At 43.2% G+C, this 22,770-nt stretch overlaps 1 protein-coding gene across 6 annotated transcripts; it reads left to right on the forward strand.

Annotated features, from left to right (window-relative positions):
• HMGA1 (high mobility group AT-hook 1) lies at positions 1-22,770 on the forward strand. 6 transcript variants are annotated; one of them, XM_082226899.1, is made up of 6 exons: positions 1-421; positions 1,208-1,294; positions 9,177-9,285; positions 11,361-11,444; positions 15,652-15,702; positions 20,212-22,770. In XM_082226899.1, the coding sequence occupies exons 3-6, from the start codon at positions 9,178-9,180 to the stop codon at positions 20,266-20,268; spliced, it is 300 nt and encodes a 99-aa protein (XP_082083025.1). In that variant the 5' UTR covers positions 1-421; positions 1,208-1,294; position 9,177; the 3' UTR covers positions 20,269-22,770. The 6 variants fall into 6 exon arrangements, with proteins under 6 accessions (XP_082083025.1, XP_082083024.1, XP_082083023.1 ...); XM_082226898.1 differs by lacking the exon at positions 1,208-1,294 and having other exon boundaries at positions 3-421; XM_082226897.1 differs by lacking the exons at positions 1-421; positions 1,208-1,294 and adding an exon at positions 843-992.

Genomic DNA, 22,770 nt, shown 5'->3' on the forward strand with positions numbered 1-22,770 from the left:
TCTCTCTCTCTCTCCTCTCTCTCTCCTCTTCCATTGGAAGGGCTAAGCTCCCCTTAGCCAGCCTGCCCTTATTTAATTTGGAGTGTGATTTTGCTATTTTTAGCTTCTGGATTCTCTCCAGTGAGACTTAGAGGGGTATTTTTCCCCCCTCCCCTTCCTTTTTTCATTTTTTTTTTTTAAATTCTGCAAATGATTTTGACCCAGCTTCCTTCCTCTTAGAACATTTTTTTTTATTTATATAAATAAGAGGGGGCCTGTCTGCTCTCGCGCTCTCTCTCTTTATCTCCCCCCCCCCGTGCGAGTCTCTGCCTTCTGCTTCAGATCTGCATTTGCAACCATCAGCAGCCAGAAGGGGGGTTTATTTTAATTTCATCACAACACACAAGGAAAAACACACACAGATTCGCGAATAAGAGCAATTGTAAGTTTCTGATTTCTAAAGGGGGAAAAAAAGTTTGCGTTTATTTTATTAGCATTTGCAAAATTTATAACTGCGTTTTGCAAAGTCATTTTTAATTTGCCAAAAAAAAAGGATGAAAAATGTGTGTGCTCGGAATTTGCAATAGGAAGCAAGTAAGGCATGCGGAATAATGCACCCTCCTGCCTTTTATTCTCATCGTGCAGTGCGAGTGGAGGAGGGATATGTAAGTAGTGGGGGGATTCTTGGCAAGGCTTGCTGGGTTGGGAGAGGCAAAGTGGCCTTGTCTTTTTGAGATGGCGGGGTGCGATTCTGCGAAGCACTCCTGCCTTTAATACGAAATCCCAGGGCACTTGGTTCTCTTTTCTTTCGGGGGTGGGTGGCTTGACGCGGGTCTCGGTGTGATGGATGGGATTTCTCCCGCCTCCCCCCCCCCACCCCGGCTCTGTGCGGAAAGAGAGGAGGTGAAGGTTGGAAATGCTTTGCCTGGAAGGTTGCGCTCGGCTCCGGCTTGTCTCTCCCAACTTGCTCGCTTCTGCAAGGCTCCGCTCTGCTGTGGCGGCTGGTGTTTCAGGTTGCCCTGCCCCCCCCCTCCTCTTTCTCGCACGCGGGGCTGTTTCGTTTTCAAATCGCGCGACACTACTTTCCTCCACTTAATAATTTTTCTTTCTTTTCTTGCAATATATTTCTTCCAATAGACATGCAGATCTGGAAATTGTGTGTGTGTGTGCAAATAGCAGGTAGTGCATTGAGCTAACTAGAAACACCCCCTTCCGCTCTTGTTTAAAGGGGCAGATCCCAGGCTATTCCTTTTCATTTAAAGAGAATCGGGATGATAATCAGAGCGGTAATATTGCAAGTGTCAAAAAACGGCTGGTAGGTTTGATTACGCTTTCTGCTTGGTGGAGTTGCTTCTCTCTATCTTTTATAAAAAAAAAAGGCGTTGTACTGTATAGCCTATATAGTTTCCTGGCTTGCATTCCTGAGCAACTGGTTTGCTATTGTTGGGTTTCCACGCTTCTCCTGCCCATGAAATGTGTGTGACTTCAGTTCGGTGCAAGGTGGCACCCGTCTCTCTCTCTCTCTTTTAATTGCATGCTCTTGCTGTATCTGCCTATCTTAGTCGGTGGATTGCTCACTTAGGAAATACTGGGGAAAGTAGAATTTTAAAAATGCGCCTAGTATTAAAGCGGTGTGACCGGCCGGCTTAATACTGCTGCTTGGCTAACTCATAGTTCAAGTGAGGCTAAACCGTGGGGAGGGGGCAGTGGAGAGAGAGGAAAGTTCAGCATTGCATCTAACTCTAGGAGATTTTGTGGGTGCTCCCCTCTCAACTATCCTTTCACTTTGTTTTAATACATGTTTGATATCAGTAACGGGGGTGGAGGAGCCGTAACTGTTGAAGCTCAGCCTCCCTCTCCCTTTCCTGCCCTAGAATGCCTCCTGCACAGTTTAAAGGAATTCTTTACCCGATGCTTCCTTTTTTGACGAGGGGGACCACCTATGGAATCTAGGCTTCCTGGGGCTGGATTTATGATCTCTGCAGGACGCCTAAAGTCTCGGGTTGTTACCCTTTCTGTATGGCTTCCAACTCCTCCTCACCACCCCTTATCACTTCCTTTTATTGTGCTAGTTTTAAAGCAGAGTAAGTTGCTTTGCTTTTGAAAGCCCATCATCCGGGGCTTCAAAGAATCCCCTTGGAAAACCGCCTGCCCTCCTCAATCAAACAGGCTCTTCAAGTTCTCGGTTTTTGGTGTGTGTGTGTGTGTGTGGTAAGAAACGGATCCATCCCTTAGGAGATGTCCCCGGGACGCCACGCTGTTTGGAATCGGGCCAGCCATCATGGGCTTGAAGAGTTCTGGGTTTAAGTAACCATTTGCCTTTCAAAACTTATTTTGGCTGAGAAGCAAAGTAGTTAATGGCGCAAGTGAACTATTACCACATCCAGGGGGCGTGGGAACCTGGGAGTGGAATCGGCAGGTTTGTGTGTTGGAAGAACAACAGAGGATTGTTGTTCCTGGGGGTGGCAGGTTGTGGCTGCTGCTGGCATTTTAACTTCCTTTGGAGCGGAGGTGGCTCTCTCTCTGGCCTCCAGGGATGCAGAGATTTGTGGATAAGAGGATGATGTGACCTGGCACTAGCACCTTATTTGTCTTTTTTTAAAGGGGCAGTTTTATAAATGAAATGTAATCCTAAATTTGGTGGGAGGCATGTTGACAGCAGTCCATGTTGAAAACGGGTCAGAGAGGTATGTGGTTTGCTTGTGGTCCCAAAGGCAACTTTCTTTGTGGGGTGCCGTTAGTAAAGAATTGGCATATTGGTATTGTAGTGCAGGAAAAAAAACACACATTGTACCAAGTCATATAATCGTAGAATCAGAAGGGACCACAAGGGGCATCTAATCCAACCCCCTGCAATGAAGGAATCTTTTGCCCAACATGGGTCTCAAGACCACAACCCTGAGATTAAATGTCCCATGCTATACCAATTGAGCCACCCCAGTCTTACTAATCCAGTTGTTAGTCTATACCCCATGGACAATTGTGGTTGTTGAGACACCAAGTGTAATGTAGACCCACTAAGTTAGAAACTAGAGAGCTTACTGTCCTTTTTCTGATAGATCATCCAGTTGCCTCTAGAACTTTGTTTCCTGATTTTAAATGAGTCATTTCTTTCTCTACTAGAGAAACAAATTGGAATATCACTAGCTTTTGCAGTTCAACTCAATAACTCTGATTTGAGCTTGTTATGCTAGAAGTCTGGGTAACACTTCTCACTTGCAGTTATTTGTACCAGCTTATTTTAACTGATTAACTGACAATATTGCTGGGCAGTGAAGTTGTAGTTCTACCTGAATCACATGGGCACTAGACAGACATATACACAAACAAATGGATTCTCTGCAAATGAAATTACCATCAGAGTTGCATACCCTCCAACATTTCTCCAACGAAAATAGGGACATCCCATTTCATAATGATAATTATACTATTTGGCTTCTCTAAATCAGCCCCTGGAAAATAGGGACACGGAGGGTCTGGAGTTCTTATTACTTGTGCATGTACTTTGATCATTTCAGGAAATTTGATACTGTGATCGCAAGAGACAAGGCCTTTTCTGTGGTGGTAGTGTGACACTAGAACACTCTCCCAATTACATTTATTTTTCTGTTGACAAATATGTTATTTGGATTTATAAAATATTAAAAGCCAATTATGATAGCTGTAATAAATATAGTTATGTTCTCATTAAAAACTGACAAAATCTTCAGCCCACATGCTCCTTACAGGAGAGGTTCACAAAAGACCAGAGTTTATTTTCTTGGATAAACTTCATCACTGTATTTCTATGTCCAGCTTGTATGCCCCATATATCTTGTTACAGTGGTATCTTGGTTATCAAATGCCTTGGTACTCAAACAACTTGGAACCCAAACACTGCAAACCCGGAAGTAAGTGTCCCGGTTTGCGAAGTTTCTTATGGAAGTCAAACATGCTCCATTTTGAGTGCTATGCTTCCGATTTGAGTGCCACACTTCCATTTTGAGTGTTACGCTGAAGTCTGTCTGTTTTTGCTATTTATTTTGCGTATTTGTTTTTGCAGCTTTTTTGTTTTGTTTTTGTGACTGTGTAGAACCCAGTTCAGCTACTGATTGACTGATTGTGTGACTGCAGTACATTGTTTATTGCTTTGCTTTCATTTTATGGATCAATGGTCTCGTTAGATAGTAAAATTCATGTTAAATTGCTGTTTTGGGGGTTGTTTTTAAAAGTCTGGATCGGATACATCCATTTTGCATTATTTTCTATGGGAAAGCATGCTTTGGTTTTGGAACGCTTTGGTTTTGGAACAGACTTCCAGAACAGATTAAGTTTGAGAACCAAGGTACACTGCAGTTGTCCTGATTCCCCCCACTCCACTCTCCAATCTGCACTTCTATTCAAAATACATGTAGAGTGTCAAGACACTGTAGCTGCATACTTCAGTTTTGTGAGAGTCTCTTCTGTACTAGAAAGGGAATCTTTGTGGGCAGTGGATAGAGGATCAGGGCTGAGTGTTGCAGCAAAAAGAGACCATATTTGCCCAGTCTTCTACAAGAGTTTCCCACTGTGGAGAAACCTATTTTATAGGACCAGCAACATTCTGCACTTACAGCTGCTCACCCTGCAAGGAAGGTGTGCAATCTTCCTCAAAGATGTATTGATGCTTCCAGAATGTGATCTGATGGCAGTGGTTTAGTCTCTGATGAGCAGATCTATTTATCTGCACTGAAACCCATAACACTGCAATGTTTTTGACATATTTGAGTTTCAGAAAGCAAATACTTTAAGTGCAACCCTGAACTAGCTTACTCAAAAGTGTCCCACTAATTTCAGTAGGACTTACTCTATAATAAGCTTTCATAGAATTGCAGTCATAAAGTGCCTTTTAAATATTTAAAGTTTTAAAAGAGTGTTTATATGAGTCTGTTGCTTTTTGTTAAAAAAAACAAAAAAACCCCACACAACAATCTTGAGGATGTTTTTAAACTCATGAGTCACTTCCATAACAGAACATGAGTCAATTTACATATTTGTAAAAAGACTATGTGTTCAATGTTTGTGTGTCTGTCAAGGGTAGATTTTTATTTTTAAACATTATTCCTAGAAATATCTACATCCTGCAAGCTGCCAATTCCAAGTCCTGAAATAACACTTAGCAGCCTTGTAAAAGCCCTTATAATGGGCAGATTAGGATTTTTCTGCAGTTTAAAAATAAATGTAATGCTGCTCAGAAAATGGACCTCTGTCAACGTTTTAGTTTACAAGCTGTGAGGACAGTTTCATTAACATAACCTTAGCCTTAACATAGTTGGAGCCTTTTTATCTGCTTGCTATACACTTGGGAATAAGAGTCAAAATGTAAAAGTTGGTCTTCCATAGACAGCTACAGGTGGAGTTTGGAAAGTGCAATACAGCTTTGAATGAATGAATGAATGAATGAATGAATGAATGAATGGCAATACAGTGGTACCTCGGTTTATGAACTTAATCGGTTCCGGAAGTCCGTTCTTAAACCAAAACTGTTCTTAAACCGAGGCACACTTTCCCTAACGAGACCTCCCACAGTCGGTACCCTTCCACTGTTCAGATTCCATTTTAGACCGAGGTAAAGTTCTCAAACCAAGACACTCTTTCCAGTTTTGCAGAGGTTGTAAACCAAATCGTTCTTAAACCGGACTGTTCTTAAACCAAGGTACCACTGTACAGCTTTACCTGGGTTTGTGAATCCTGCTTAAAAGTTCATAGATTTAATAGTCACATTCTTCAAACCTTCACATGAGGAGAACCCATCTCATGTTGCCCTTGCTGTAGACTAAGCATCAACTGAAGACATAAACTCTGATTTATGTAAGGCAGGGACAGGGAACCTGTGGCCCTCTAGATAACAACTCCCATCAACCCCAACCAGCCTGGCCAGTGGTCAGGGCTGGCAGCAGTTGTAGTCCAACAACATCTGCAGGGCCACGGGTTCCATTTCTCTAGTGTAAAGCATTTTTTATTCTATGACTTGAGTTCTTTACATGTTTGCTGTAGCAATAAAAGGAGGTGATACACAACACAGCCTTTGTTTGGCACAGCCGAGTTTATGTGTTCCTTTGTGGCTGGATCTTGGGTCTGGCCCAGCCCTTTCCTGCAGTTGCTATAAATCTCTCGCCCCCTATAAATCTTTTACCACTGCATACCAAGAGCCCTAACTCTCCTTGGTCATCACAGCCCTCTCATCTGGTTTGGGTTTCCTCTGCTATAGCAGAATATTCCTATAAGGCTTTTCTAGCAAGATGATGGAGGCTGCCATTCTGAACTGCTGCCCCCTCAATGTTTTTCTCCTTTCTTCTTAGAATCTGTATGCCTGCATCTAGATAAGCACATCTGTGCTCAAAATGTGTACAAATGCTGGGAATTTCTCTATGCTATTAGAATAGAGAATATGATGCTGTTCTATCTATTCTGGTCCATAGAAGAATTCCATGTTTACTCTTTTTTTCTGTTCAGATACTGTACTTCAGCTGCCCGGAAACCAGCTCTGGCTAATGAGATTGTCCAGCCAGCCAAGTACTAAATGTGAAGTTGGGGATGCCTGTCTTCTAGAACTGGAAGCAGGGTGGTGCTTCCTCCAGTAGCATTTCAGATTGGCGCAGTGGTATTTGTTGTGTGGGAGTTGCTGTGTAGTGACTCCTGGGCCAAGGGGTCACCATGGCAACTGCTAGGCAGGTAGTCAATATTTCTGTGGCCCTATTTGTGTTCCCTGTTTGATCCTGACTGCTCTTGAGGTGAGGGGGAGGTAGTTGATGGGGGAAGAGGGCTTAAGGGCCAAATGACACAAAAGCCTATGACTAGATCTGTATCCTGACACATTCATTGTTATCATAAATCGGAGGCGATGAGTGGAGCACTTGGGGGACTAGGGTTTAAATCTTTTCCCCAATAAATATCTTCTCTTCCCTACCCCAAGCTGTTAGCTCTACAGCACACAAAAAAGTAATCTCATGATAATTTCCTCTTCTCATTCCTTCCAGGGGCACAATAAACTCTGTATGACTCCTGCCCCACCCAGAGCAAGGTGGTGTTGCCATGGTGATAGTGGGCACAGTGTATGCATGGGTTCTGGCCTTCAAGAGAAAAATAAGCCTAGGCTAGTTCAAAATAGCAGCCCTGCCTTGTGCCTGACTCTTCCTTTAATTTTATTAGGACCAACTAACAGTAGGCTTGAAAAGGGGACACTCATCAATTCCTTCTCATCCCCCTCCCTCATTAGTACCAGTTGTTCCCCGAGATCATGAGTAAAAAGTGTTCCTAATCTTAATCTAAAAGGCACAAGCATGGGTGCAGAACTGACCTCCAGTTTAGAGCACTTCCTTACTGCGACAAGCAATTCCAAACCTGAGTGCTTCCTTTGAAACAAGGGGTTTTGCTGCATTAGGGTGCATTATGTAGAGGTGAGTCTTGCATTACATCAGAGGTTGGGAACTTGGGGGCCTCCAGATATTGTTGAGGCTCCAGCCAGTCTGGCCAATTGTTAGGGTTATTATGGGGGTTGCAGTCCGTCAACATCTGGAGGCACACAGGTTCCCCATCACTGCTTTGTAAAGAAACTAAGAAGCTGAATACAGAGAAGGGTCATTGTTCCAAAGAGCGTTGTGAGTCCCCATCGTAATTGCCTGCTTCCACAATATTTACTGGTATTACTCATGGGAGCCCATTGTTCCAGTGTAAAACAATGGTGGTAAGGAAGGAGGCACAGACTGCTGAGGGAAGCTGTGAAGGTAATGTTGTGACCATGAAACTTGAGATTATCATTTTGATGGCTGGAGTGTCAGTGGTTGCTTTCTCAAGATGCCATGAGCTATTAGTAATAATAATTATATTTGTGGGCCAAGATGGAAGGATGAATGCACATAACTTAAACGACTCTGTGGATCCCTTCTGTGTGAACTGAACAAGGAATTTTGTCATCTTGTAACCTCATATTTTCTTTTTAGCCCGCTCTTAGCCTTTTTCTCTGCTCCTTATAGTGTATTCTCTCCTTTCTATTCCCAGATCTATTTAACTTCCTCTTTTCTACCTATCCTATCACTTTTTCTTATTTTTTTACACTACCACAGGTCTCTCTATATCCCTATCTACCCCTGCTTTCTTCCTTTAGACTTCAAGTGCTTTTCTGCTCTGTCTTCTACTGAACTTTACAGCTTCCCATAAGTAATTCAATCCTCCAGTCCAGATGTTTCCACTGGTAGCAAACCCCGGTTTACAGTCAAGGGAGTTGTAACCAGTCCTGGGTCTTGTATCTAGTGGTATGGTGTGTTTGCAGACATGTTCAACTACTTCATGCACTACATTTGAAGATGAGGCTCTCGATCATGGGAACCTAGCTGCAACTGGTTGGAAAAACAGGACAGGGCTACCATATGCCTTTGAAATAAAGGGAAGGAAAAGTGATTCAAGCACTTCCTCACTCCCTGCTGTTAATGGGCATATGAGAGCCACAGAAGGTGTCACAGAGACGTGTAAGCGAGTTGCAGACAACTAGAATTCTCTAAGATCCATATCTGCCCATGGGTCTGGAGTCACGCAGGCCTATTCTAGAGCTCCCATTTCTTTCTATAAAACATTTGACCCACATATCCAGATTCTGGAGCATGGGAAGCTGCCTTTTACTAAATTAGACCATTGGTTTATCGAGCTCAGTATGAGTTGCACTGCCTGGCAGTGGCTTCTCCAGAGTTTCAGACAGGAGTTTTCCCCCCAGCCCTACCTAGAAAGGCAAGGGATTTAACCTGAAACCTTTTGCATGCAAGTCATGCACTCTGCTACTGAGCTGCCTTCCTTCCCCAACTTTATCTGATACTGGTGGTCTATCAGTTTTTTGATCATTGTAATAAAAATACTGCTTGCTGTTTTACTCATAAAGCGCAGGGGGAACTGTGTTCACATTGTAAAGTCTACACTTAATCTCCTTGGATTTTTCTATACAAGGTCTCAGCTGTGTCAGAGTGCATAGGCTTCAACAGTGGGGCCCTTGCTATTAGATAATGCCAATTTTAATATAAATAACAGTCTGATGATCCTGAGGTGGCCAGTTCATGTGACAAAATCTACTTTCAGTTGCCAGGCCAATATTTGGAGACTGGATTGGCCCCGAGAGTACAACTGTCTACATCGTGGGAGTTTTCACCTACTGTAACTTAACTTTTATTTTTATTTCTGCCTTTTAAAAGAATGAAGATGAGTGAATCCAGTGCAAAATCGAGTCAGCCCCTGGCAGCCAAACAAGACAAGGATGTAACTGAGAAGAGAGGACGAGGGCGGCCCAGGAAGAAGCCTCAGGTTTGTGGAAAGCTTCCCTTCACATTTTGCAAGCTGTGCTTTATCACTTCTCATTGGCTACGGCTAGAAAAAGCTAAAACATGGTAAAAGGGTAATGTGGAGGAGCACTACTACCATGGAAAGAAAAGTTGTTGATACAGTATGAGGCAGGAGATCAATAGGACACCAGCTTTTTATTGTCCTCTGGGGAGAAGGGCAGATTTGCCTGATGTTGGCAATAATCAAAGTACCGTATTTTTTGCCCTATAGGACGCATTTTTCCCCTCCAAAAATGAAGGGGAAATGTGTGTGCGTTCTATGGGGCCAATGCAGGCTTCAGGAGAGCCCCAGCGCCAGCCCCATAAGCTTGGGGGGCAGCGGGGAGGCGGAACGCCGCCATCCCGCTGTCTCCCGATGTGGTTTGGAGGCTGACGGCGGGGAGACCTAGCTGCTACATCTGGCATTTCTATTAGCTGGTCTGAGGCAGCAGTGCCATCTTCCTCCTCCCATCTGCCCAGGGTGGATTTGATTTAGATCGGATTGATTTATATCACAATTTAAAGCACTAGTCAGTAAGACTTGATTTAAATCATTTTTTTTACAGAAAGACTCATCCTTGCTTGTATAATCTTAATATTTACAATCAGATGAAGGTTTCATTTTTGGAATAATAAATTTCCAGAGTAGTTTTTACAGTTATATAAAAAATACTGATTTGGTTATATTATTAGAAATACATAGACAGATAATTATGAAATTATTGTGAGGTTTAATAAGTTGCGTGTTTATTTTTTGACAACTTTTCTGCTGTATTTTATTGGAAGGAGAAAAATAACCATTTCCTTAATAACAATTTATTTAACTAAAACAATAACATTATAACATATGTATCCATGTTTGTTAACTGATGTGGTTAAACAATTTAAAAAAAAAACTTAGCCTGAGTTTTAGCACATAGGAAAAACTTTAAACAAATCCTTAGTTCCTGTTGAATAGCCTTTGGACTATAATGTAACTTAAAGTTTTTTTCCTCCAAAAGCATTTTATTTTAAAAATCCAATGTAAATAATTTTTTTTTGGATTTAAATTTAAAAACCCATTTAAAAAAAAAAAAAACAAAACATTGATTTTTATCCACCCTGCATCTGCCTGAGCTCTCTGTTACTCTTGGGAAGGAGACGACAGGGCTTCTGGTGTATTACTGATTGGCTATTAGCCGCAGCTATAAATGGAATGTGACGGGGAAATTAAAAACAGTAGCTGTGTGAAGCTTAACTTGACAGAATTGATATAATTCGCAGTATACGAATGAATCTCCAGGTGTCCATGCTGTGCTTTTGTGCATTGGGGTGGGTGTCTAAAGTAATAAATGTACACTCCTGAGTTTACAGAAAAGATCTCATGGCTTGTATAGAAAAGCAGCTTGTCTCTTTCTACCCTCTACTACTTCCCATTCAAAAAAGTTCTACCAAGTTGTTGGTTTTTTTTAAGGGGCAATGCCTTCTGTGTCATAAGAGTTACGAAGCTTGTGCATGTGTCTTGTGACCAATTCATCATGCAGTCTGAGTGGATCTTTGCCTTTCACCATGCATTGTGAGAACTCTGAAGAAATACAGGCCCCAGAGCAAACAGCTGTGCAATCGAAGGCTGTGCCCTCTGCATTGCAAAGCACCAACTTGGTCTGTGTACAGAGAGGAAAATCTGTGTGTCCTACACTACTGACGGTGTGCAGGCAAGCATCAGTGGGGCATCTCCCAGCACTGTGCTTCAAGCACTATGGGGCACAATCTTTGCCTCAACCAAGACTGATATGTAGGTATGGCGTTAACACTTTAACGTGAAGCTTTGCATCGTTTCCAGCTGTTAAAGATATGAACTAATACCAGAAATTACTCTGTTGTGATTTTCCAGTAGATGTCACACTTGTTTAAAATATATATATATATATATTTGCTGTAGTTTTGTGGGATTTCCTACATCGGTCACTGAAGCTTCTGGGAAGGAATCAGACGGAACTTAATCTGCCTGGGACGATGTGCAGGCATATCTGTTCTTTATTGGCCGGCTGCTGATTATACTGTTATTTCTTTCTATAGCAAGAACCCACTGAGGCACCAACACCCAAGAGACCACGCGGTAGACCAAAGGGGAGCAAAAATAAGGCCACTTCAAAGGGAAGGGTAGGTATTCTCAAGGCTGGGCAGCAAATTTGAGTTCCTTTCCACCGACATGTACTCTTTTCTATACTGCCCAACTGAAGATGACTCTTAAGGCCGCATCTGGAGTTCTGCCTGGACACACACAAAAAGAACAAATCTTTTTCAATGGAAGAATGAGCCAGTCACAGGAAGTGTCAGTGGCATACTCCCCACACTCGTTTTATTGAGATACCTTTTATTAGGACCTACTAACAATAGCAAAGTGGTGAGCTGTAGTTCTAATAAAGTTATACCATCATTCTCATTCTGGATCCCCCCCCCCATGGTTTCGTGCTTACTATCTTTTTGCGGGGGATGTTTTCTCATCTGTTCAGTTTGGGCATTGGAACTAAAATATAATCCCCTGAAGTTTTAAGAACAAACCAAACTTGTTAGAAGAGGAAAGTTGGGTTCTAAGCCTGGCCCGTCCTTCCAACACCTAAGAAAAGGGAACATTTGCAGGCAGAATCAGAAGTGGAGTACTTACTCCTCTGCAGCTGCCCACTGACTCTCCTCTGAAGTGCCCCCCCAAAAAAGTCAGTTTTTAACTCTTCCTGGGGATGGAGGGGGCCTTAATAGAGAAGACTCCGTAGATGCAGGAGTGTTTGAGCACTCAATCCTCCCTTGTAAATGCTTGTCTCTGCAAACATTGTGACTAGAGACCATACATTTGGCCCTGTGTCAGTCTTGAAAACTTAATTCGAAAAAGAGGCCTAGGATGTTGGACTTGTGGGGGAAAGGATGAAGAATACCAGAATCTTGCATACATCCAAATCTCAGCTTATTGTGTGCAAAAGCTTTTTGAATTAGCTGAACAGCTGGTGACATTTGTTTGTTGTGACCATTTGTCCTGGCAGCTGGAGTTTGCATGGCTGTAAAGAGCGGAAAGTGATATGCCCCATTCAGTTGTGCAGGAGGAAGATGGGGAAAGCTTATTTTAATGGGAATCGAGGGGTGGGGATGGGTTCTCCCCACACCCCTCGCACTTTGGCCCCAGTTGTTTATGCTGTGTCACAGGAACCTGGCCATCGCATTCTCCATACTGGTGGAGAGCAAAGTCTTGATGCCATTGGGTTCCATGTGGTTGAAACTGGGAGAGGGGTGAGAAGATAGTAAGTAAATGACCCCACAGTTGGTGGCTTGACAGCTGTTTGTATGTGTATGAAATCCAAAACAGTGGACTCATTCACAAAAGAGCTTATTCTTCCTTCCTCCCCCCTCCTTCCACAAGTAGATACTAAGAAGGATCTTTTTAAGTGTCCAGCTGCTTTTGAGCAGCAGATGCCTGGTCCTGAATTGGCAGCCAGGCTGCAGAGGTTATTTCAGTGGACACCTCAGCTTAACCCAAGCCCTTTCACCATCTGTTCCAGTGATAAATGCAAAGGGAAGGGAGGATCCAGCAAATGCTGGAAACAGTTGCCCCTGCCTGTTGTGCACCTGACTCCCCACAGCCACTGTGCTCCCTCCTCCCCTCTCACTTGTGGGCTTTGTGAAGGAGACTCTTTCATAGTCAGTTGACTCCAAGTAGGGAGTTAGGGATCTTGCTTCTGCAGCAGCTTGATGCAGCGGCATCTCAGTGATTTGAAGCAGCTGCTTTTGGTGCTCTTGTTGCTTCCTACTACCACCTCATGTGATGGTACTTGCATTGCTCTGCAGGTACCTAACTCCTTTCAGACCATTCCTTGGGCCTTTTTGTGGACCTATCCTTGGACCTATCGTGGCTGTTGCAGAGATTTGAGCAAACTGACACCAGGCTGCCCTGGTGGCCTTGCTTTAGCACCTGTCCAGACCGCTTCCCCTACAGCTGGTTTCTCCTCCTATCGCCAAACCAGAACAGGAAGGATATGTCATGCAAATGATGTACCCAAGAGGTCTCCGAAACAGTCGCTCTCCTGTTCTTTGGTCACCCACACTGATCCTGCTAGTCCCACAGAGAAGCTTGGGGACTCTAGGTGTTTGGGTGTGCTGAATTGTAATGTTCACCTGTCTACTTTGAATTGCACAGCCACAGTTTACCCAACTAGTTAAAAGTGAAACAACAGGGATAGGCTGTCAGTAGGTTAGGAATGGTTTGGGATGCTGTACCTGACGATTGGGGAACCTGTGGCCTTCCAGATATTGCTGGACTCTATCAGCCACTGCCAGAATGGTAAGAGATCAGGAATCATTACTGTATTTAGGTATGCCACTACTGTGGCCAGTGTTTTGTTAGCCCAAAAATGGAAAACGAGGGAGTTCCCAGAATGGCAACTTAAACTGATGGAATATACGCAGCTTGTGGACCTAACATATAAAATAAGAGGACAAGAAGAACATACGTTTAAAGTTTGGAAAATGTTTATTGAATATATGGGGGGGATTGTGTACACTTGAAAACGTTGGCAGCATTAAGATAAATTCAACAGTGTAAACAAGTTTTGATGGATGTAATAATGGAATACTGACTGGTTTAATTATGTAAAATATGCAGGGATTTATGATATGCAAAATGAACCATGGAAAGAGAAGAAGGGAAGTCATTGATATTTTAAGATTGTTTAAATGAATATTCTAAAATGTAAAACAGAAAATTTAATAAAAATTATATATAAAAAGGGGGATCATGGGAGTTGTAGCCCAACAACATCTGGAAAGTCACAGATTCTCCATCACTGTTGTAGCTGAGAACCATCTGTCAAAATGTCAGTCCAAGATGATAGGGATCAAACGTCAGTCTTCTTCATTGGCCCCTTAAAGGTTTTGTGTATAATAAGCACCAATAAAAGATATTCAGGGAGAAAAGATACTTCCACAAATTTCCAAGAATGGGGTGTGTGTATGTTTTGGTTTTAAACCTGTTTTGAAAACACGCGACTCATATCCTGCATTCTTCTGAGTCATGGGGCTGGAGCCCAGATGGCTCCTTTTGGAAATGGCTGCGATGGTAAGGGATGACAAGGGATGGACTTGTGGCACTGACCCCAAAAGGAAAAGCCAAGAGACAACTGCCAGCCCCAAATGTTCAAGCCCTCATGAGTCACATCCTCTGATTGTGAGATTAACTTAGAATTCATGAGATTTTGCGTGTTTGTAATATCTCCTTTTTGAGTACATTTGAAGAGTCTTGTTTTTTATTTTCCTTGGCAGCTGTGAAGGTCGCCAAATGCGCAGTGTGTGTGTGTGTACACCAGTCTTTCCTAACCAGGTGCCCTTCAGATGTTTGGGACTACAACCCCCATCAGCCTCGGTCAGCGTGGCTAGTGGTTAGGGATGATGCGAATTATAATCCCCCCATCTTTAGGGCACCAGGTTGGGGGAGGCTGGTATATAAAGAGACACTGCCAGGGGCCCCCAAGCCAGGTGCCGCCTTCTCCCCCGCTCTACTCTGGTCACAGTGTCCACCACCCACCTTCTCCACTCACAGTTCAACTGTACAAGGTGATTTTTTAGAGGATTCTCCACTTAAATCAGAATTGGACTATATGACCCTCTTTCTCGAAGTTGGAGAATCCCTTTGGTTGTTTCTTAACATTTGTATTGTATACCTTCTGAAAATTTAAAAAAGGATTTAAAAATAATGAAAAAAGAAATAACAACAAAGAATCGGACTATATAACCACCCTTATATTCTAGAGCAGGGATTGGAAATTTGGAGAACCAGTATGGTGTAGTGGTTAAGAGCGGTGGACTCGTAATCTGGTGAACTGGGTTTGCGTCTCCGCTCCTCCACCTGCAGCTGCTGGGTGACCTTGGGCCAGTCACACTTCTCTGAAGTCTCTCAGCCCCACTCACCTCACAGAGTTTTTGTTGTGGGGGAGGAAGGGAAAGGAGAATGTTAGCCGCTTTGAGACTCCTTCAGGTAGTGATAAAGCGGGATATCAAATCCAAACTCTTCTTCTCTTCTTCTTGAGGCCCTCCAGAAGTTCAGCTACAACATTCAACCCTGGGCAACATGGTCATTGGTCTGGATGATGGGAATTATAGTTCAACAGCATTTGGAGGATTAGAGGTTCCTTGTGCCTGTTCTAGAGCAAAAGGCTTCCTCTCTGAGGAATACCAGCTGTTAACATGAAACCTGCACTGCTGTTGGTATTTAAGAAAGAAGCAAAAGATCCAAAGACTGAAACAATGGTCTGAAATAGGCCTGAGTGTCTGGCAAAGGGTTGTTACGTTATCTTAAAGCTTTCCTCTTTCTATTCTGTCTGCCCAGAAAGCTGCTGTGACACCTGGGAGGAAACCTCGAGGCCGGCCCAAAAAATCAGTAAGTTTTTGTTTCTGTTCAAGAGAAATAACACTTCTACTGGAAGAAATGGCGTGTACTTTTTTGTTTCTGTTTTAAGACACTCGAGCCACTGCAGCTAGCTAAAGGGTTCGTATCCATAATCTGTTCCTGAATACTGGGTTCTCTAGATAGGGAGATATAGTATACGGAACACCACATGGTTTTGTTACGTTTCTAATTGGTGCTACCCATTGCTATTGCTTTTGAACCTTTGGTTCCTTTCACCTTTGAGTGCATGCGCACACAAATATCCTTACTCCTCTAGAGTACAGTCAGCAGGAGGCTAGTATACTCTTCCTATTTTCCCCAGGAAGTGATGTGTATCTTGCAAACTAGGAAACAGGAAATACTCAATTTCAGCTTAGTTGAAAGCCCAAGTTTAAAAATGCTATGATACAAAGAGGATGCAGCATCTCTGTATTTAAGCTTGTTTGGTGGCCCTCTGAATTCAGAGGCCAAATGGGGTAATATGCAACTGTGATGTGGATCTGGAAGCCCTGAGAAACTGCAACAGATCCTAGTCTTGCCTGGCAGGTATTTATGCAGCATGGAGGAGCTTGTTGGGACTATATTGGAAGCCCCAAGGGCTGCGCTGCTCGCAGGTATTTCTATCTTTGGTCCCTTCGGGGTTTCTTCATTGCATATTCTATTTTTAAGCAAAGCATCATTTGGGCTTCTTCCTCACACTATGTTTCCATTTTATAAGTATTCCTAGTGTGTTCTCTCTCTTGCCCACAGCTGAGTAAGAGGAAGTGGCTTGTTCTTTATTAGCTGGCATAGATGTGGTGTTACAAGTGTGGCATTTTGCATTCCTGCAGAGCGAGTTTCAGACAGTTTCATATGGCCTTGCTTGTGTTAAGTAACCACTGTATTTTGCCGCCAGTAAGGTGTTCTGGACTGTCTTCAAGCATTCACAGACAGAATGAGATTTTCCAATTGCAGTAAGCAGTACTACTAGGACCAGTCACTTGCCTGACTTTACTGTAACTTCAGGCCGTTTCTCATTTCTGATAATGTTGAAGCTCTGTTTTATGCCCTTCCTATGCCTGACGCTCTGGAAATGAGATGGGACCACTGTAAAATAAAGAAGTGGTTCATATGAACATGGGTGGCTATGCTGAAGTATACAAATTTATGTGTGCACATGCAAAGTCACCTCTGAACTTATACATCTTAGGAATATTGATGTCAGTTGAGCCTGTAAAGGTGAGAAGTAGAATAATTCACCCCATTGTCTGGATGGGGAACTTCTGGAGTCACACTGAATGCCAGACAGGGACGCCTGTCCTTTTTGCAGTGGGTTCTTGTTGTTTTGTTCATTTTACTTTGGGGGTAGGGGGTAGAGCAACACTGCTGCCCGGACACAGCTAAACTAAAATAATTTATTTCTCATCTGTTTTCTATGGGTAGCTCTTGCTTCTGTTTTGGGAAAGCAAAGCTGGGTGGACTGTGTGGATCTATCAGTTTAGTGGCTGAGGTATAGATTGTTAAGTATCAGATGGGGGCTAGGGGAGAGATGGAGCTGTGATCTGCTCGAAAGCCTCAATTCAGTATCTTGGGCAGAGGCATTAGGATTGCAGGATGTGTGCCATGAGTCTTTCACTCCCTTTTCTGTAACTGGGATGTTTAAAGACAAAGGAAGGAATACTTGTTTCCCGTTCTGAAGAACCACCTCACTGCAATGGCATAATTAATAAAATGCTTATTAAGCATTTTAAAGCACTTTTTAGCATATTGGCACACGGCAACATTTTTTCTGCTGCTATTTTTTTTTAAAGCTTTTAAGTATTCAGAGGCAGGTGTGCCATCGTGTTTCTGAGCGCAGAACGCGCTGCTCTTTCCATCCTACCCCCAGAGCATTAGAAGTAGCTGATGGCGCCGCGACTCAAAACCGTCCCCAGCCACCAAAGTATGAGCTGAATGTAGGGCAACCCTGCCAGAAGCAGCTGACTGGAAACACTCCTAATAGGCAGAGGCAGCCTTCCAAAACATGGAACCAGAATTGCAGCGAGGGTTTTTTGTTTGTTTGTTCCTCCTTCCAATGCTGCCATAGAACAATACAGACAAAAGCATCTGGCCTTTATAATTTCTCCCCTCCCCCCCAAAAAAATGGCAACAGGAATGGAGACCTTGGATTCTTCTGCTATCGCTAAACTGCAGCATTCTTCTGCCTAAAGTCAACACTGCTGAGATGACTGGGGGTGCCCATGAGCTCAAATCTACAGATGAAGTTATAGGCGTTTCTGGATTCCCACGGGCATCTGGTTGGCCACTCTGGGAATCCTAGATTTGATGGACCTTGGCCTGATCCAGCAGATCTCCTCTTACTGTCATGCTCTTCTTGGAAGGATGGAAGGTCATGGCACATAGGCTTTGAGATTCTTTCTACAACCCTTTGTAGGTGAGAATGAAGCCAACAGGGTAGTTGACAGAGCTACCTAAGAGAAAACCTCTTCTCATATGTACCTGTGCCCGAAGATCTTCCTCCTTGAAATGCCCCCTCATTCTGAAGCATGGTGGGTGGCCACAAAAGAGAGGCTTTTTAGTAATGGCTCCCCATTTGTGGAATGTTCTCCCTAAAGAAACTTACCCGGCACTCACTACTAAGCTTTTGGTAAACGCCAAGGACCTTCCTCTTATCCCAGGCCTTAGTATTTTAATGGTTCAGCATTAAATTTTAGTCTGTTTTAATCTGATGGTGATTGGTTTTGCTTTTGTCTGCCTGATTATGCAGAAGTAGAAGGTGTTTCTTGTTGTGGCTTAGCTAGTTCACACTGGGTTGTGCTGGATGTACATCTCCTAAAGGTTTTTGCATGTCGCTGACAATGCATAATATTTTATTGGGGAGCTGTGTGCTGGGCGTAGCCATTGTGCTGATGATAGCATTGGGTTTCCCCCCACAACTGTGATGGTGATCTTGCAACTGCAAACCTGAAAAGTCCTATACCTTCTTACCTGGGAGCAAGCCCCATTGTCTAAAGACACATAAAGGATTGTTCCAGTTGTCCTTAAAGCTTCTGCATGCTTTTCTATAAAATCAGCTGGCGATGTTAAGTTGCTCTAAATTTTATATTGCAAATGTCCAGTGCCTGCGTGCAGCCATTCCTGTTCTCTTTAAGCAAGTCTGCCAAACATTTTCTGGTTTTAGGCTAGCAGCCCACTCTCCAAGAAGCAGAGAGAGGTTAAGTAGCATCTGTCATTTCCTCCTTTGCTAAATGAGGTCTCTAGCCCTGGAACTTGCTGTACAGACTTGGCAGGCACATTCCACAGTGGCTTAAATGTATATTTTTATGAATGAAACTCAAGGAAGTGGAGGTTGCTGACTCACACGCACACTCAGCCATGACTCATCTCATTCTGACAGCATCGGTCATATTTTTTTTCAAGAGAGCAGGCGGGAAAGACCTCCTTGAAGAAATATGTTCCCTTCAAACACAAACAATTGCTTTTTAGGGTTGGATGGGTGTGGATAGCGGTTCTACGCATTGAGTGGGCAGAAATGGTGGATTCAGTGCAGGTTTGGATTAGATGGCTTTCTTAATGCTTGTGTCCCCCTTGTGGCAGACTGGATATATTGACTAACCACTACATCTGAGGCTCTTCATGCAGAGTTTGTACTATGGTATTGGAATACATTAACAGCCAGAGGATGACTTTAAATAATGGGGGGGGGGAGGAGTTTAATGAGCATTCTGTGCTAGACTCCACTCCAGCATTCCTTCCAATACAAGCCTCCGGTTTCTAGATGTGTCTGCTGCTGCTGCTGCTTTAGCAGCAAAGGTGGTACGTATTGTACTATACCATCAATGCTAGCAGGATGGGGATCTCTACAAGTTTCTGCCCATCTTTCTGAATTTTTGAGGACATACTGCAGGTGTTCTTAGGAGCTAGCTGCTGCATGGATTTGAAGAAACAGGAGTGGCACCAGGGAGAAATATAGAGGTCAGCCAGTTGAATACTTGTGCAAGCTCTACTTAAAGGGCTGGAGAAGAACATTTCCCTTGGGAGCATGGCCTTCAGGTTTCCATTTGACCCAGAGTGCAGTAAATTGGCCCTCCACCTGCTTTTCAATGCCATAGTTCAGTCCTGGGTTATATAAAGTAGTAATTTTAGTTCTTTAAGGCAGCCTTCTCCAACATGGTGTCCTCCATATATTCTTGAACTCCTGTTGGTCCCAGCCATCATGGCCAATGGTTAGGGATAATGGACATTGCTATCTAAAACACCCGGAGGGCACCAGGTTGCAGAAGGCTGCTCTAGAATAAGACTGCGTAGGAGTGTGTCTGATGCAGCCAAATCCTACACATCTTTGACTAGCAAATAGCATGATCTGCATTGGAGGAATTGGCTAGCAGGTGGCCTGATCTCCTGCAGTTCTCTTACACATGCTTTGGTGATGATACAATGTGGATTAGACTTGATCAAAGTACAGTAGACACACACCTCTCCCCAAATGACTCTTCCAATCCTTTTTCTCTCCCTTTACAGGAGAAGGATGAAGAAGAGGTCAACATCTCCCAGGAGTCGTCGGAAGAGGAGCAGTGAAAATAGTCAACTGGTTCTACCTCGCAATTCAGTTTTCCTGTCTCTTGTCAAGTTCTGGGACTGAGGAAGGAACAAAGAATCGTCACCCCTTTCCTGACCCATCTTTCCCAATGTTCTCACAGTCAAAACGGCAACACTGGAGTACAGTGTAAAACAAATCAGCCATCACGTTTGATGTGTCATGTTCAATGGGAGAACCATGTATCTTGTTTTCCCCTCTCATTTGACAGGGTTAAAGTTTTAGCCTACCAGTTCATGTAGTTCTATATTATATTGGTTGTTTGGGGGAGGGTGGTTTGGGGTTTTTTTTTTTTGTTTGGGCCTGTCTCTTCAATTACACTCCTTGTAGAGAAAGGAGTATATAAATCTTTATAGTAACCACTTATTCATGTTGAACAGAGTGGGGCAGTCTAGTTTTTCCTTATCAACCCTGATCTCCCCTTGTGCATTGTGTGCATTTTTCTGGAAAATGGGCATTTTGGAAAGAGCCAAAGCATTGAAATGGAGGCTGATGATAAGTTTTTGCTGTTTTCCTGGTTAATGGTTTTAGAGGATTTTTGCCTGTTTTTATGCTCAGTTTCCTATGCGTCAATAATAATATGGCTCCTCACAGTAGGCCCCATGTGTTCTAGTCAACAGCAATGCAATCTAGCCCCAGTCAGCTGCCTTGGAGCTAAAACAGTTTAGGTTTGCCATAGGCAAGATTAGTTGGGAGGCTTTGTTTGACTCTCATCTGCCAATGGGAAAGCTCTTTCCAACAACTGCAAAAGTCCCCCTCCAATCTGCTCCTCTTGTAGCCCCAGCTCCTGCTCAGGGGTCTTGCAGATGGAAGCCCACACCCAAAATATTTTTCCCCTTTGTGCTCAGTCATTCTGCACACACAGGACTACTGGATCTTTCTTGAAACCGGAGAAGACTTTGCCAAGACCAAGGAAAACATGATGGCAGAATCCCCCCTTCCCTGGGTCTCTTTTTGGGTTATTTTCTCCATTGGAAATAGCACAGTTAGTGTGTTTAGTTACAGTTGTCTTTCCACAACATGTTGTCTTTCAAGGTTTTTTCTTTTTCCTTCATTCACAACTACCTCTGGATAATTTTAAGTTTCATTCTCTTAAAACATGGAGTTGCTGCTGTTTTGTTGCTGCTGCTTCTGATGCTGCTGTACCGGTTACAAAGTTTTATTATTCCAACAGGTTCTGTCTGGTTTCTTTCTCTGGAACTGACGTTTTACACTATAGATGATTTAGTTTGAGTTGACTTTCTAAAACGATTGTGCTATTAAAAAGGGAAAAAATACTACATTTGTCAGACTGGTGAGTAATTGGGGAGAGGGGTTTTTTGGGGTTTTTTGTTTTTTTTTGCAGACTGGCCTCATTTCCATGATTTGGCTGCCCATGAAGAATACTGGGTTCCTACCATATTATCCAAAACTGCGAGCTACTTCTGACAAACTGTAGGTGTGGCCTTCTTTAAGCCCCCATCCTTGAAGGCTAGAGGAGACTGTATTGGATAGCCTTTAATGTTGGTTCAGATTTTAAGAGCACTTCTGCATGAAGAGCTTGGTGTGCGATTGGTCTTGATCAGTACGCCTGACAGCCACAAGGCAGTTTGTTCAGGGGGTGCCATGTAAATTCCTGTGCTGATTGTTTCTTGTTCAGCTTGGGAAATGAGTGTGATTACCATGGTGGCAGTCCAAATTGGAGGCTGCGCTGCACTCCTGTCCCCAGGACCTAACTTGGTTCTAGTATCTGTTGCTTACATGCATATACTTTGATTTTAATAATGCAGTTGCTCGGAGAAGCTGCTGACTGGATGCATAGCCCATAACCTGACAACATCTTAGTTCAGGGCTTTCTATCCGGGGGTAGCTTAAGATTGCTGCATAATTCTTTAAAATTGATGGGTCTTTCCTGTTCCAAGACCAATAAGTGGCTCTGTCTCTCTTGTGCCCAAATGCTCTAGAAATATGCAGTAATAGCCCTGTTGTTGCTGAAATAGACATCTTTCTAAACTTGGATAACATGATTTGCACAATGCTGGAACAAATCACTTCTTCAATTTCCAGGTTGAGGATTAATGTGGTGCTTAAATTATATGTTAGCATGAAGTTGAGGGGAGAGACTAAACTTCACTGTTTACCATTAACCAGCTACCTGTCAGTTTCAAATTTTTACAAGGTTATAGTTGATGTATCAGGGAAATAGGAAGAAAGGGACAGTCTATTTTTCTGCCTCTTAAAATGTAAAGAGTTGGTTGGTCCTTCCCCCCCCCCCCGCCCTGCTTGATGTTTTCAGCTAATTAAGGCCATGGGTCTGAAATCAAATGTGAGTTCTGAACTATGATAATGTCTAACTTGCCTCAGCTACTCAAGAACAGACAGCAGAGGGGGAAGGAAGGTGTGAGCAGTGGTTTGTAGGCTGCTATATGAATCTCTGATCCATTGCTAAAGATTTCTTGATTTCCTATTTGCAGTTTACTTGAATAAAACACTTGATGTTTCAA

Source organism: Podarcis vaucheri (assembly GCF_965113315.1).
Source record: "Podarcis vaucheri genome assembly, chromosome: 6".
Classification (NCBI taxonomy): domain Eukaryota; kingdom Metazoa; phylum Chordata; class Lepidosauria; order Squamata; family Lacertidae; genus Podarcis; species Podarcis vaucheri.

Coding starts and splice junctions, on each gene's coding strand:
- HMGA1 (XM_082226899.1), top strand. CDS start 9,178: ATGAAGATGAGTGAATCCAGTGCAAAATCGAGTCAGCCCCTGGCAGCC. Junction 9,286..11,360: donor GGCCCAGGAAGAAGCCTCAG/GTTTGTGGAAAG, acceptor TTCTTTCTATAG/CAAGAACCCACTGAGGCACC. Junction 15,703..20,211: donor GAGGCCGGCCCAAAAAATCA/GTAAGTTTTTGT, acceptor CTCCCTTTACAG/GAGAAGGATGAAGAAGAGGT.